Source organism: Sorex araneus, chromosome 6, assembly GCF_027595985.1.
Source record: "Sorex araneus isolate mSorAra2 chromosome 6, mSorAra2.pri, whole genome shotgun sequence".
NCBI classification, from domain to species: Eukaryota; Metazoa; Chordata; class Mammalia; order Eulipotyphla; family Soricidae; genus Sorex; species Sorex araneus.
In genome coordinates, this window is record NC_073307.1 from 60,135,037 (window position 1) to 60,148,775 (window position 13,739).

The window sequence follows — 13,739 nt, forward strand, 5'->3', positions numbered from 1 at the left end:
GTCTCTGCCAAGACTGGCCCCTCAGCCTTGACGAGGCTTCCTGTGTTCAGCGTGCTCTTTCCAGAAACAGTGCAAAATGCTATTAGAACAATTTTAAAGCCACACAAATTAACGCCTGCTGGATCAAAGTGCTACATTTTTTGGCAAAGGTTTTTTTTTCTTTTTTTGGTAAGCCACCATCAGATTTTTAAGTCATTACAATTTCTCAGGGTTAGAACTATTTTATGTTTTTGGTAGCTTTTGAATATGTGTGTTTGTATATTTTGGATGCAAAACTAATATTCCAGACAGTAATGTCCTCTGAGAAAAGCTTCTATCAAGATGTTTCAATAAAAATGTTTAAGGTCACTAGTAATACAGACTGAAATCTTGAGGGAAGGAAGAAATTTTCAAGCGCAGGGACTGAGCAGGACGCTGCAGAATGCCTTTCTGACAGTGTGGAGGAATTGTAACTGCTGGCCCTCCTCTGCCATGAATTACAGCTGAAAGAATGTGGCTGGTTCTATCCAACCCAGATGCAGAAGCATGTGCAGCCAAGTCAGGATCATTCATTCTGAGGTTTGAAAACACTGTGACACAGACCCTCCTTGGGCACTGCTACCCAATAAAGCCTCCTCCTGCCTATACCTTCAGATTCTAAGGCTCTTATGTGCCAGGATGTTGAGGAAGCTCCTTTGTAAAGGGCACAAGTCCCTATTACTTGACAAGAGTAATCTTCATCCCATGGGCCTTCCAGACAGGTCCTCATTACTCAGTTCTGAACTGCGCCTCTCTTCTTCACCTTTAAAAGGCCGCTTTGGGCCGCTCTGCTGCTGATCGACCACGATGCGGAGGCCAGCTAGACTACTTTTGGTCCCAGCAACTGCTTGGAGCCATGTCTCTAGACTGTGAACTAAGACATAGCCCCACACTGGTCGAGGAGGGGAAAGATCCTTCTTTCTCTTTTTTTTCCCTTTCGGGGAGAAGTGGCGTAGCGTCCACCATATTATGAGGACTCTTAAGCAGGTACGAACTTGGTGGCGAGGGAAGGAGGAAAAAAAAAAAGAGTTATGAACTTGAAACAGCGGGACATGTGGGCAGTCTCGGGCCGGGGGCGATACTGGTGCACGCTCTGCCGAGATTCGACCCAAGTGGCCACACTTTTGTGCCGCCGCTCTGCTGCTGATCGACCACGATCCCGAGGCCAGCTAGACTACTTTTGGTCCCAGCAACTGCTTGGAGCCATGTCTCTAGACTGTGAACTAAGCTATTGCCCCATGCTGCCCAGGAAGGGAAATGATGCAATTTCTAACATAAATCTCCCTGGACTTAATTACTAAAATACTAAAATACAGAAATCCTAAACCGCAGTAGCACTGCGTGACTTCATATCTCTTCATTCTCAGCAATGGAAAACTAATTATTAAATGCTTCCTTGTCAGTAGGGCTGTTTTTTGGAGGGGAAACTCCAACAACAATAGTGAGTTTTGTGTTGAAATATGGAATGTAATCAAGGTAAAGAGAAAATGAAGTGAAATTTATCAGCTACGCAGGCGGGGTGGGGGGTGGGAGGTATACTGGGGTTTTTGGTGGTGGAATATGGGCACTGGTGAAGGGACAGGTGTTCGAGCTGAGACATAAGCCTGAGAACTTTATAACTTTCCACATGGTGATTCAATAAAATAAATAATTTTTTAAAAATAAATAAATAAAAGGCCGCTTTTGGACTCAGATAGAAAGCACCGAGGCTTGCTAGTAATCTGAGGCATCTATGGTAATAGTGGGGAAGGCGGCAGCCATGTGCCCATCAGCTAATGTCTATGCAGTCTCACATGCTCATGCTCATGGTCCCTGCAGTGCCTGAGAGCCAGGCACCCAAATACAGTGGTGCACCTAGAACACCCTAAGCACAAGGGGACAGCCACCCCTCACACTGTCTCACTGCATCCTCCACATCCAAAGGAGACACTCCCTTGGGGACAGATGGCAGATTGTGGGGATTTGATTTTGGGGAGCCTGGGGAAGAATGGGCCTGTGCTTCTTTGAGGGCTGACATAAATGTCCAAAAGGTCGAGCTTAGAGACCTTTCACAAACTCTGACTATACTGAAGATGTACAGCTTTTGAAACTGGCAGATTTTATGATTGACCACAAAGATGTTTCCAGAACACTTCAGTGATTTGGGCCTGATTTTCTCATTATACAAAAGGCCATTCCCCCAGTTTCAGCTTCCAAAATAGTTCCTTAAGTTCTGAAAATGGAGCAGGGTGGACCTGAACAGATGGGGCGCTGGGAGGTGTGTGCAGACTTCATGCCTTCCATGGCAGGCTGTGGCTAAAAGTGACTAGCTCTGCACTCTCTACCCAGTGCAGCATGTCTGGTGGCCACAAGGTCCCAGGTCCCACCCCTGAGACCTGCTAATTCCTGGGTCTGATCAAGCTTTCCTCTTGTGCACTGGAAGCTGGCGTTTGGGTTTTGTTGTGATGTTGGCTCAGGATGATGGAAGAGCCAGGGCGGTGCTTGGGAACCAAGACATGGGCACCCAACCTGTCTCCAGTCCTGGTCTCCAGCTTTAGACCAGGCTTATGCAGGCCAGGACAAAGGGAGGGAAGGAAAGGAAAGGGGGAAATCACATTCTTCTTGAATCAGTGACAGTTTTAAGGAGAGATCTGAATGCCCTTGGGTTTCTGTACAGGCAGATTGGCCCCAGGGCTAGGTGTGTAGGGCCCCAACTGAGTTAGCAGTCTGTTCTTATGGGGCTGAGAAACTGTCATCCTTAAAGGCCCCCAACTTAAGGTATTCACACGGGGCTTGGGAGGCAGCTTAGAGGGCAGGGGCATAGACTCATTTGAGAATCCCTGTGTGCTCCGCACCGCAGTGTCCCTGAGCACTGAACCAGAAGTCAAACCCACACTGCCGATTGTAGCCCAAACTAAGCAAAAACAAGATGTTTGAGCAGGCAATAAGGCCCAGAGCAGGGCTTTCCATGGGGGGTGAACTGCATCATGGAAAAAAACAAAGATGCCTCTGTCCTTCCCCATCGGGTAGACCTGTGCCTCCCCCCTTTAGTGTTTGTGGGCAGCAATGCTGCTTCTGTGTGCTTCCTTTGCTGGTGGTGGCCTGAGCCAAAGAGCATTAGAAATAAGATGCTCTCCCAAGGTTGTGGTCTCACTGATTCTTTCTCCTTAAATCCTAGTCATTGAGTCCAAAACCCTGCATGGCAGTCGTGGCGAGTACAGCTTCCCTCGCGCCGGAACGTTTATGGTGGAGAACAGCACAGTGGAGTTCCAGCGCGGCCCCGAGAGGCAGACGTTCAGGGTTCCAGGACCACTCAATGCTGACTTCATCTTTAAGGCAGGGCATGCGCCTAAGTGAAACATGTTGGGAGTTCCACAGGCCACCTCCATGTTCAGCACTGCTCCCTCGGTCCCTGCTGTAAAGGTGGTGCCTGACATGTCCTTCTCACTCACCCCCTGCTGAGAAGGGGCTTGGTCCTTCCAGCAGGCCCATGGTGGCTATGACTGGGGCCCTTCCCGCTCTCCACTGGCATCTCTCCCACACTTCCTTGGTCTTCTGCTCCCTTCCCAGAAAAAGCTTTTCAACACCCCTTGAAATGACCATTCTTTATTTATTTTTTTTTTGCTTTTTGAGTCACACCTGGCAATGCACAGGAGTTACTCCTGGCTCTGCACTCAGGAATTAACCCTGGCGGTGCTCAGGGGACCATATGGGATACTGGGAATCGAACCTGGGTCGGTCACGTGCAAGGCAAATGCCCTACCTGCTGTGCTATCGCTCCAGTCCCCAGAAATTACCATTCTTTAAGAGGACTAAAGATGAAAGACTAAAGCCCCTTGCCCCTAATCACAACCAGGGTGCCACTGCCCCGGGTTCCCCTAAAGGGCCATGTGTCAGGAGAGTGTCTGGACACAGACATCAGGGTCAAATATTGTGTGTCCTGTAACAGTCCCAGCAGTACCCAGGAGAATAGCAGCCACCTACTCCTCAGGGCCTTACCGTCCAGGGATGATGTAGCACTGCCTTGTAGGGCAGGGGTGATGCAGATGGGTAAAATGACAAATACCTGAGAAAAGAAAAACGGTTTTTCACTGGGTGATTTTGTGCTGTTTTTTTTTTTTGTTTTTTTTTTTGCTTTTTTTGGGTCACACCCAGCGATGCTCAGGGGTTACTCCTGGCTTTGCACTCAGGAATTACTCCTGGCGGTGCTTGGGGGATCATATGGGATGCCGAGGATCGAACCCGGGTCGGCCACGTGCAAGGCAAACGCCCTACCCGCTGTGCTATCGCTCCGGCCCCATTTTTGTGCTGTTTCTGTTTAGAGATACTCCATTTCAGGTTTGCTTTTTGAAAGTGTGTCATTCCTCCCCTCCCCATACTACTAACCTGTGTTGATTTGCCATCAGTGTATGAATTTCAGGAGTTTCCTGTCTCTTTGTGTGTCTGTGACATGTGTTCCCCAGAACCCCCTCAAGACCTCTGATGATTCCCAGCCCTCCCCCATCTTTCCTGCAGCCTTGAGTTTTCACAGGGTGCAGGAATTTCTTGCTTTTGCTAGTTTGTGTGTCAGTTGTTTGCATTCTGCATGTGATTGGGACTGTGAGAAACTGTCTTTCATGCCTTGAGTCATTCATTTAGCATGGGCACTGTCCCATGTCCAGAGAACATCTCTGCATACCCTGTTGGGCTCTACCCCATGCGTGACCCAGCTGCTCTGCTTCTGTGGACAGAAGGTGCAGGCTGACGCCTGACTCAGAGTTTCCCGTCCAGATAGTTGTTTATAATGGGGTTTTCTGTATATTTCTGTATAATATGGAATTCCACTTTTCAGACTTTCACAAATTTATCTCTTATTTTGGGGCCCACACCTGGTGGTATTCAGGGGCTACTCCTGCAGGGCTTTATGCTAAGTGAAATAAGTCACTGAGAAAGACAAAAACTCTTGGACTCGTGTCTGTGTAAGTCAGAATAAGTCCAAAACACTGGCTTATAGGGACAGGACAAGTGGTGCTGCCTATGTGTGGGAAGGAAGGGGAAGGTTCTGAGCCCATAGCTGACCAGTCTCCTGATTGGCTGTCCCATCCAGGTCCACTATTGTCCTTGTCTGTTGACTGGGACCTCTGAGGTCTGCAGATAGGGGTTCGGGGACTGCGCGGAGATCAACACTGGTTGTCCTGTGAAGCTCTGTCCTGGCTCACCCTCTGCAGGCCCGACACGTGGCAGCCCGGGACAGCGTTGTCCAGTTCTTCTTCTACCAGCCTATCAGCCATCAGTGGCGGCAGACCGACTTCTTCCCCTGCACAGCCACATGTGGTGGAGGTAAGTGGGTATGGAAGCGACATGGACAGGAAGCACTGTACTGCTGGGGGACAGCAGGGCAGGTGCTGGCCCAGAACATCTTAGCATTGTATGGTGCACAGGGTGCTGGCCAAAGGCCACTTCCCTTCCTTCTTGAAATTTCACTGGAGACTTAGAAAGTGCTGGCCTGCCACAGGTGGATGTGCAGGGGGTGGGTGGGGTGTTTGGTGGCAGAAAGTGGGTATGGGGGGGGGGGCTCAAGAATGCTGCATAGGGGAATAGACACAGAAGGATCAAGAGCTGCAGCCAGGAGATTGGGGACAGAAGGGGACTCAAGACTCTGAGGACAGACAGCGGGGGCTAGAACTGGGCATGAAGGAGGGAGGGAGGGTTTAGGACCCTGAGGATGGGCAGCAAGGGTTGGGGGTGGAGATATGGGCGCACCAGACAGTGACCCTTGAGAGGGTGGGTCAGAGTCAGGACAAACCCAGCCAGGCTTCGACCTCGTGGCATCTTGCAGGTCTCAGAGAAGGCATTTCTGGAGTGGGCAGAGTTGAAAGAGGGGTAAGGCTGGGAACCTGGCAGGGCTGTACTGCAGGGAAGCATGGCAGGTGGCCTCTGCAGGGGGACAGTACACAGCTGCATTCACCGTCTGTGATTGTACCCCAGGCTACCAGCTCAACTCCGCAGAGTGCGTGGACATGCGCCTGGGACGGGTGGTCCCCGATCACTACTGCCACTACTATCCGGAGAATGTGAAGCCCAAGCCCAAGCTGAGGGAGTGCAGCATGGAGCCATGCCCATCCAGGTGGGGGGCCTGGGTGGAGGTGGTGGCTATGGGGCCCCTCCACCCTCTGCAATGCCCAGCAGCAGGGGGCAGCGCTGCCTGGAGCTCACTTCCTGCCTCCTTCCCCGACAGTGACGGCTTTAAAGAGATCAGGCCTTATGACCACTTTCAGCCCCTGCCCCGGTGAGTCTTGGCACCCCCTTAGCTCTGCTGTGGGCCAGGAGACTGGTGTAAGAGCTTGCAGGAGGGTCCGGCCACTGAAGCCACAGGACCCCTCTCTACCTGGGGTAGATTTGGCACCTGCCAATCACACAGCATTCCTGGAGATCCCAGAGTCTCACAGTGAGGGCTGGGGAATGCCATGAACCCTGGCTGAGAGGAGGTCCCCAGCAAGCAGTGATGCCCTCTCCATGTCCTCTCAAGCTGGGAGCACAACCCCTGGACCGCGTGCTCGGTCTCCTGTGGCGGCGGCATCCAGAGGCGCAGCTTCGTGTGCGTGGAGGAGTCGGTGCAGGGCACTGTCCTGCAGGTGGAGGAGTGGAAGTGCATGTACGCACCCCGGCCCCATGTGCTGCAGACCTGCAACCTCTTCCACTGTCCCCGATGGGCTGCCATGGACTGGTCACAGGTGAGGTGAGCCACCATACAGCCCAATGGTCCGGAGCAGCAGGTGTGGCTAAGAACCTCTTCCTGGCCCCAAACTTGGGCAGGCAGCAGGGGATAAGGGGGAACCCTGGCATCGACACACATGGGGTGCTTAGGGTCAGGGAACACCATGAGGCCAAGATTAGCCAGAAGTTTCTCCACTTTTGTTTCCTCTATAGCTGTTTCTTGGCAGGGGGCTACCATATGGTACTCAGGGGGTTTTGGGGACCACTCCTGGTGGCACTGAGACAACCTGGCTATAGAGTTGGTGGCTCAATCCCAACAGTTTAGGGATCAGGGACCATGCAGTGCGAGGGATGGAACTTGGGGCCTTGAGCTGCAAGGCAAGTGCTTCAGCCCACTGAGTGTCCCCACCCCATGACCCTTTTCTGCTCCCGTTGATTTTCTAGAATGGTATAAGCCAGGACCACAGGGCACATTCCTGTAGGTAACCAGGCAGAGATACCAAGCAGGGAGTTGTGCTGTTCCCTAGACAGGGGTCACAGGGGCAGGGGCTTGTTCATCTGAAGGGATCAGGGAAGAGCAGATGGAGCTCTGAAGGGGGATTTGTGTAAGCCCTAAGGGAACTACTGTCTGCCTCATATCTCCTATGCTGGGAAGTGTGGGAGACAACATATCCCTGAAGGGCCTTTGGCCCATTGCTACCTTTCCTTTTATATGTATGCTGGAACATTTAAATTTTCTAATCAGAAGTTTAAATGAGTGGTATCAAAAGATGTTATTCCTAACAAGTGGTGAACACTGACGATTCTTCTGAATCACAGGGTTGGAGCCTTTTATAGAACGTGTCTAAGGGAGTGGAAGTATCACTGTGACTTGTGTCCTTTGCCTTGGTTCCTTTATTTTAATTTATCTTTTGGGGGGGGAACTCACTTGTCAGTGCCTTACTCCTGGTTCTGTGCTCAGGGATTACTCCTGGCTGCGCTTGGGGAACCATATGGTGCCAGAGATTGAACCCAGACCAGCTGTATACAGGACCAGATACCTGCCCACTATCTCTCCAGTTCCTGCTGTTTTTCCTTTAAAAAAAAGAGCTCACAAACAAGGTCTTCTGAAGCATTGTTCAATTTTTTTTCTCTCTCATTTTGTTTTGAGCCACATCCAGCAGTGCTCAGGGTTTGCTCCTGGATATATACTCAGGGGTCAGTTGTGGAGGTACCCAAGTTGAGTACCCAAGTCAGCTGCATGCAATACTACCTGCTGTATAGTTCAACCTCTTCTCCCCATAAACATAGTTTGTGGGCCCTGCATAGTTCAACCTCTTCTCCCTACAAACATTCATCCTTCAAGATAATGCAGTTTCTATGTCCTAACATCTTTTATAGAATTATAGAATTCTATAGAATTCTATAGATTTTTTTATATATTATAGAATTCTACCTTTCTCCAAAAAATACCTAAAGTATTGAAATGAATATGTAATTCCCTGTGGCCACAAGGCTCTAATCATGAAAAATGCTCCTTGATATGGTTGTGATTAAATTTCTCAGTACACAATCAAAACAACCCAAATATTTTTTCAGATTTCAGTGGCTTATTATTACCTGTGAGAGGTCAATGTTTGTTTAAACCAGTTTTTCTAGAAGCTGACTGAATGCTTCCTTGTGTGGTGAGTCTCGGGGGTCTCCAGCACCCTTATCTTCTTTTCCTACTAACACCTTGGCCAGCACATCCAGGCTGGCAGAGCTGGCTCCCACAGCGATAGACAGGAGGGTTTGTCCAAGTGAGGCCTCTTGGTTCTGTGAACTCTAAACAACTCACAGGATCCAATCCCACTGCCAGACCCAGTGCTGGAGTTGAGCCTGGGACATGGGACCTTTCCCATTTGTCTCTGCCCACTTGGTCACCACAGTCACCGAGATGTTTCATGCATGTCTTTGTAATAAGTCATTTGAACCACGTTCATATTGGGACGGGAACATTGTAATGAACAACATCCTTGCCTCATCAGCATCTCACATTCATTGTCATGGTGGTAAGTAGTTTGTCTACTTTATGATGTCACAGTCCCATCATTACTCTTGTCATTGCATAGCTCAGCCACTCACCACACTGTTCAGACCATCTCCCGAACTGCGTCTGCCTGGCCTCTGACATTGCCCATCTCTGGGGATGAATAGGATTGTTTGGCGTGGCTGCGCCCAGAAGTGCTTAGGGCTGTTCACAGGCTCTTTCCTAGGGGTGCTTGGGGAATGTGCTAAGCATGGAACCTGGGGCCTGCCATGTTCCAGGCAGATGCTCTTCCCTGAGCCCCCAGAACATCAGCCTGGTCCTCGTCTGATGACAGAGTGACTGTGTGTTCTCCTCCGCAGGGATAGTGATGCCTAAGCAGGGTGCAGGGATACACTCACAGGTCTCCTTCCCTCCCACTAGTGCACGGTGACCTGCGGCCGTGGGCTCCGCTACAGAGTGGTCCTGTGCCTTGACCACCGGGGCGAGCATGTGGGCGGCTGCAATCCACAACTGAAGTTGCACATCAAGGAGGAGTGTGTGGTCCCTGTTCCGTGCCACAAGCCCAGAGGTACGTGCCTGAGGTCCAGTCCCTCCTGTCATATGACCATTCCCCAGCTGAACCCGCCTTCTGAGCCCCTTTCTCCATAGAGAAAGGCCCGGTGGAAGCGAGCTTGCCGTGGCTGAAACAGGCTCATGAGCTGGAGGAGAGGGGACGAGTGTCTGAGGAACCCACGTGAGTCATTCTGAGCACCTGGTCGAGGTTGGTCTTGTCCTCCTCAGGGTCCAGCAGTGCCTTTCACATCCAGATTACTTGCTAGCTCATGTCTTTATGGCAGAGTCCCTGGTCCCTGGTCCTGCATGGACAGAACCCATGAGAAGCACGGGAAGGAAGGAGGCTGTTAGTATGGGGAAATGGGGGGGGGGGGGTCCTAGGTCCTGATTGACATGGGGCATAATCTCACATGTTCCTTGAAGCCTGTTCACCTGAGACCTGCTAGGGTGGGGAGCCAGCCAGAGGGCAGCTGCAGTCCAGGGATAGAGAGACAGGGTCACTGGGACCCAGAGCCACTGCCTGAGTGCAGAAGACTTTCAGTTCTGAGCCTTGGGGCTGAAGCCTTCAGCAAGGACAGCACTTGCCTTGTATCCATCCGACTGGCACTGCATAGGGTCCCTCAAGGACAGAGCTGGGAGTGATCCTAGAGCACAGAGCCAGGAGTAATCCCTGAGCACAAAGCCACTAGTGAGCCCTGAGCACTGAGCTAGGAGGGATCCCTGAGCACAGAGCCAGTAGTGAGCCCTGAGCACAGAGCCAGTAGTGAGCCCTGAGCATTGCTGGTTGTGGCCCACAAACCAGAGCAGAACCCCAGTGTCTGTGCCTTGCTCCAGTGGTCACGTGCATCCACCCTGCCCCGCAGGCTCATCGCCGAGCCCTGGTCCCCTTGCAGCACCACGTGTGGGCCAGGCATCCAGCTCCGGGAGGTGCGGTGCCTCGTGTTCCTTACCTTCACACAGACAGAGACGGAGCTGCCTGCCAATGAGTGCCAGGGCCCCACGCTACCCACCCAGCGGTCCTGCCTCCTTCGAGCCTGTGCGCAGAGCCCCATCGCCCACCAGCCACCCTCGCCGCTCATCCCTGATGGCCAGACAGCCTACGACTGGGAGTACGCCGGCTTCACCCCCTGCACCGCCACCTGTTGGGGAGGTAGCTGACCATGTGGAGGGCTGGCAGGGTTGCCCACATGAGCATGAGTGTCTCAAGGGCCTCATTCTGCCGAAGCGAGTGGTAACACTGTGGCTTCTTTCCCGGGTGGCCGCCCAGGCCCGGTGCTTGTGCTTGCCCTTCCCACAGTGCACAGCTCTCAGTCCCTGGGGTGTTCTCCCCACCCACCCCCAGGCCACCAGGAAGCCATCGCCGTGTGCCTGCATGTCCAGACGCAGAGGGTTGTCAACGAGTCCCTGTGTGACAGAACCCACCGGCCCCCAGCCATGAGCCAGACGTGCAACACTAAGCCCTGTCCACCCAGGTGGGTGCTCACTCATGCCAGCACATGCACGCTGGGGAGCCTGCTGGGAAGGGCATTTGTGCAAGACACGCCCTAGAAGAGACCTGTCTGGGGTCAGGCCAGGAGGAGCCATATGTTGTTCTCAGCAGCCTCATTGTTCCTTCCTCCCCTTTTCCCTTCCCCTCCCCTCTTATCCTCTTCCCTCCTCTCCCTATTCCTCCCTTCCCATCCCTTCCCTACCCCTCCTCACCCAACACCTCCTTACTTCTCCCCTCCTGTCCTCACCCCTCTTCTCCCCTCCTCTCCTCTTCCGGTCCCTCCTCTTCCCCTTCTCTCCACCCTTCCTCTCCTGTCCCCTCCTTGCCTCTACTTTCCTCTCCTCTTCCCATCCCTCTTCTCATCTCCTCTCCTCTTCCTGTTCCTCCTCTCCTTTCCTCTTCCCACCCCTCTTGTCCCCTCCTCTCCCCACCCCTCCTCTCCTTTCCTCTTCCCACCCCTCTTGTCCCTTCCTCTCCCCACCCCTCCTCTCCTTTCCTCTTCCCAACCCTCCCCTTCTTTCCTCTTCTTTCTTCTCTTTCCGTCCCTCCCCTCCCTACCTCTTCTCTTTCCTTCTCCCTCCTCCCCTCCCCTACTCTCTCTGTCACAGGTGGCAGACAGGCCCATGGGGACCCTGCTCAGCTAGCTGTGGGGTGGGCATCCAGACCCGAGAGGTTCAGTGCCTGCACCCTGGGGAGTCCTCAGCCCCACTCCAGGACTGCCCTGAGGAGAAGCCTCATGGCTTGCAAGCCTGCAGCCAGTTCCCCTGCCCCCCCACCTGGCATGTCGAGGACTGGCAGCAGGTAGGCCAGCCAACACCCCACACAGCAGACGGTGGCAGGGCCCGCACCCCTGCGGCCTCACCGTGGCCTTGCCCCTCTCAGTGCTCTAGGACATGCGGGGGTGGCACCCAGTGGCGGAGGGTCACCTGCAGGCAGCTGCTCACAGACGGTAGCTTCCGGAGTCTCTCAGATGAGCTGTGCCCAGTGCCCAAGGCCTCGTCCCACAAGTCCTGTGCCAGAATTGACTGTCCGCCTCAGCTCACCACAGGCCACTGGTCACAGGTGAGGCCCTTGCAGCAGCTGCTCCTTCAGGTCAGCCTCTGAAGCCTGCCTGCAGAGGGCAGGGGCACAGGAGGACTGTAGGGTTCCTCACTTGTTCTGGGAAGGGTAGGAAAGTGGACCACAGCCCACTCTCTCCTGATTCCATGGGACCCCTCTTGGCTCGTGCACCCCAGACTCATCCACTGCAGCCCTGGCTGCTGCCCTTCTGAGGCACCCCCTTTGCAGTGCTCTGTGAGCTGTGGCCGGGGGACTCAACGCAGGAAGCAGGTGTGCCACAGGCTGACAGCTGGGGGCCGGCGTGTGCCTGCCAGCAAGCAGATGTGTGAGCCCAATGCAGAACTCCCACTTGTGCGGACCTGCTGGATGCCAGCCTGCCCTGGTAAGCACCCCCACGTACCACCTGTCCACACACCCCCAGGTGACACCCAGAGCAGATCATGTGGGATCCAGGATGACGACGTTGATTGGGTGTGGAGGGAACCCATGCATGTTCTGTCCTGGGGGTGTTGTGTTGTAACCTCACGGGGTTCAGCTGCCAGGGTGCCTGAGAGCTGGGCCATGTCCAAGCTAGGGGCCCTGGTTTGTGCAGGACCCCGTGTAATGCCCGAGCACTGAGCATGCTCTGTCTCCGCGTTTCCACAGCGGACGGAGCCCAGAAGCACGTGGTGGCTCGGCCTCGGAAGCTGCCACCCGCTGCGCCGGTCACTGACCTCCTCCTCCCTCCTCCCCGCAGCGGTGCAGGCGGAGCTCGGGGGGCAGCGCCCTGAGATCCTCGGCGTGCGCAGGGTTTACATTCAGACCCGGGCACAGCTGCGCGTCACCCTGACGGTGGGCAGCAGAGCCTACCTGTGGCCCAACACTTCCGTGGTCATCCGGTGCCCCGTGCGCCACTTCCAGAGACTGCAGGTCCGGTGGGAGAAGGACGGCCACTGTCTGCACAGCTCCCCACGCCTGGCCATCACCAAGTCAGGTGCCCTGAAACTGCGCCGCCTCGCCGCTCCCGATATCGGCACCTACCACTGCATCGCAGGCTCTGCTCGGGACTCTGTCCTCCTCAAGCTCATTGGGACAGACAACCGGCTCCTCCTGCCCCCAGCAGTCAGAGAGCAGAGTGGAGTCTCTCCCACTCTGGAGAGCCTGGACCATCAGGCCGACCCCCTCGGAGCCACACGCCATAAAATGAGAGCCAGCCAGAAGGTGCTTCAGTCAGTCAAGGGCCAGGCTGCCCAGCAGCCTTCCTGGGACGCACTGTTGGGCCCCTGTGGGGGCACTGGCAGCTTCTGGGAGCTGCAGCAGCTGGAAGGGGCTGCACAACTCGGAGCATACAGTATGGACGTGGGCCAGTTCGAGGAGCTAATTCGGAACATGAGCCAGCTGGTGGGCACAGGGGAAGCGGGTGATGACCTGGCATCTCAGCTCATCTACCAGCTGGTGGCCAGCCTTGCAGCTGTGCCCCAGCAGAGAGAGGTACCCCCATACCCAGACATGGAAGGCACAGGCAAACCCACCCTCCAACCTCAGGGACCCACTCTTGTGCGTTCCAACCAGGCACCCTCTGTGTCACTGAACCAGACAGTCAACATCAGGATTGGAGACACAGCATATGTGACACCCAGGACCACAGTTGTCAACATCTTGTGTGAGCTGCTCACCCCCATGGAGGCCACATTCATGTGGACCAAGAATGGGGCTCCTGTCCAGCCCTCTGACAGGTGAGCAGGCCCCCATGCGCCCTGGAACACCTCCAGCAAGTGGAATTTTGTACGTTCTGGAACACCTTCCACTGCCTCTCAGGCTCCCCACAGCATCTTCCGCTGCTCCAGGGAAGGTGGCGCAGAAACATGGGACAGTCTTCTCCCCTCACTGCATACCCATGGGCCCAAGGTGGGCACAGCCCTCAGAAGTCCTTCCTACAGGGCATGTAGCATTTAGAAA

The 13,739-nt window shown here is 54.1% G+C and overlaps 1 protein-coding gene across 8 annotated transcripts in view; it reads left to right on the forward strand.

Moving 5' to 3' along the window:
* Window positions 1–13,739, forward strand: part of ADAMTSL3 (ADAMTS like 3) — a 52,774-nt gene that overhangs the window by 27,629 nt on the left and 11,406 nt on the right. For 2 of the 8 annotated variants that reach the window (XM_055143042.1, XM_055143044.1), the window contains 13 exons: window positions 3,176–3,333; window positions 5,205–5,316; window positions 5,965–6,103; window positions 6,215–6,265; window positions 6,506–6,710; window positions 9,122–9,269; window positions 9,350–9,434; window positions 10,117–10,403; window positions 10,521–10,725; window positions 11,351–11,543; window positions 11,625–11,804; window positions 12,030–12,183; window positions 12,538–13,516. In XM_055143042.1, coding sequence (XP_054999017.1) covers window positions 3,176–3,333; window positions 5,205–5,316; window positions 5,965–6,103; window positions 6,215–6,265; window positions 6,506–6,710; window positions 9,122–9,269; window positions 9,350–9,434; window positions 10,117–10,403; window positions 10,521–10,725; window positions 11,351–11,543; window positions 11,625–11,804; window positions 12,030–12,183; window positions 12,538–13,516 — 2,896 coding nt within the window. Of the gene's footprint in view, window positions 1–3,175; window positions 3,334–5,204; window positions 5,317–5,964; window positions 6,104–6,214; window positions 6,266–6,505; window positions 6,716–9,121; window positions 9,270–9,349; window positions 9,439–10,116; window positions 10,404–10,520; window positions 10,726–11,350; window positions 11,544–11,624; window positions 11,805–12,029; window positions 12,184–12,537; window positions 13,517–13,739 lie in introns of those variants that run through there. The other 6 variants (XM_055143045.1, XM_055143046.1, XM_055143043.1 and 3 more) reach the window with 5 other exon arrangements.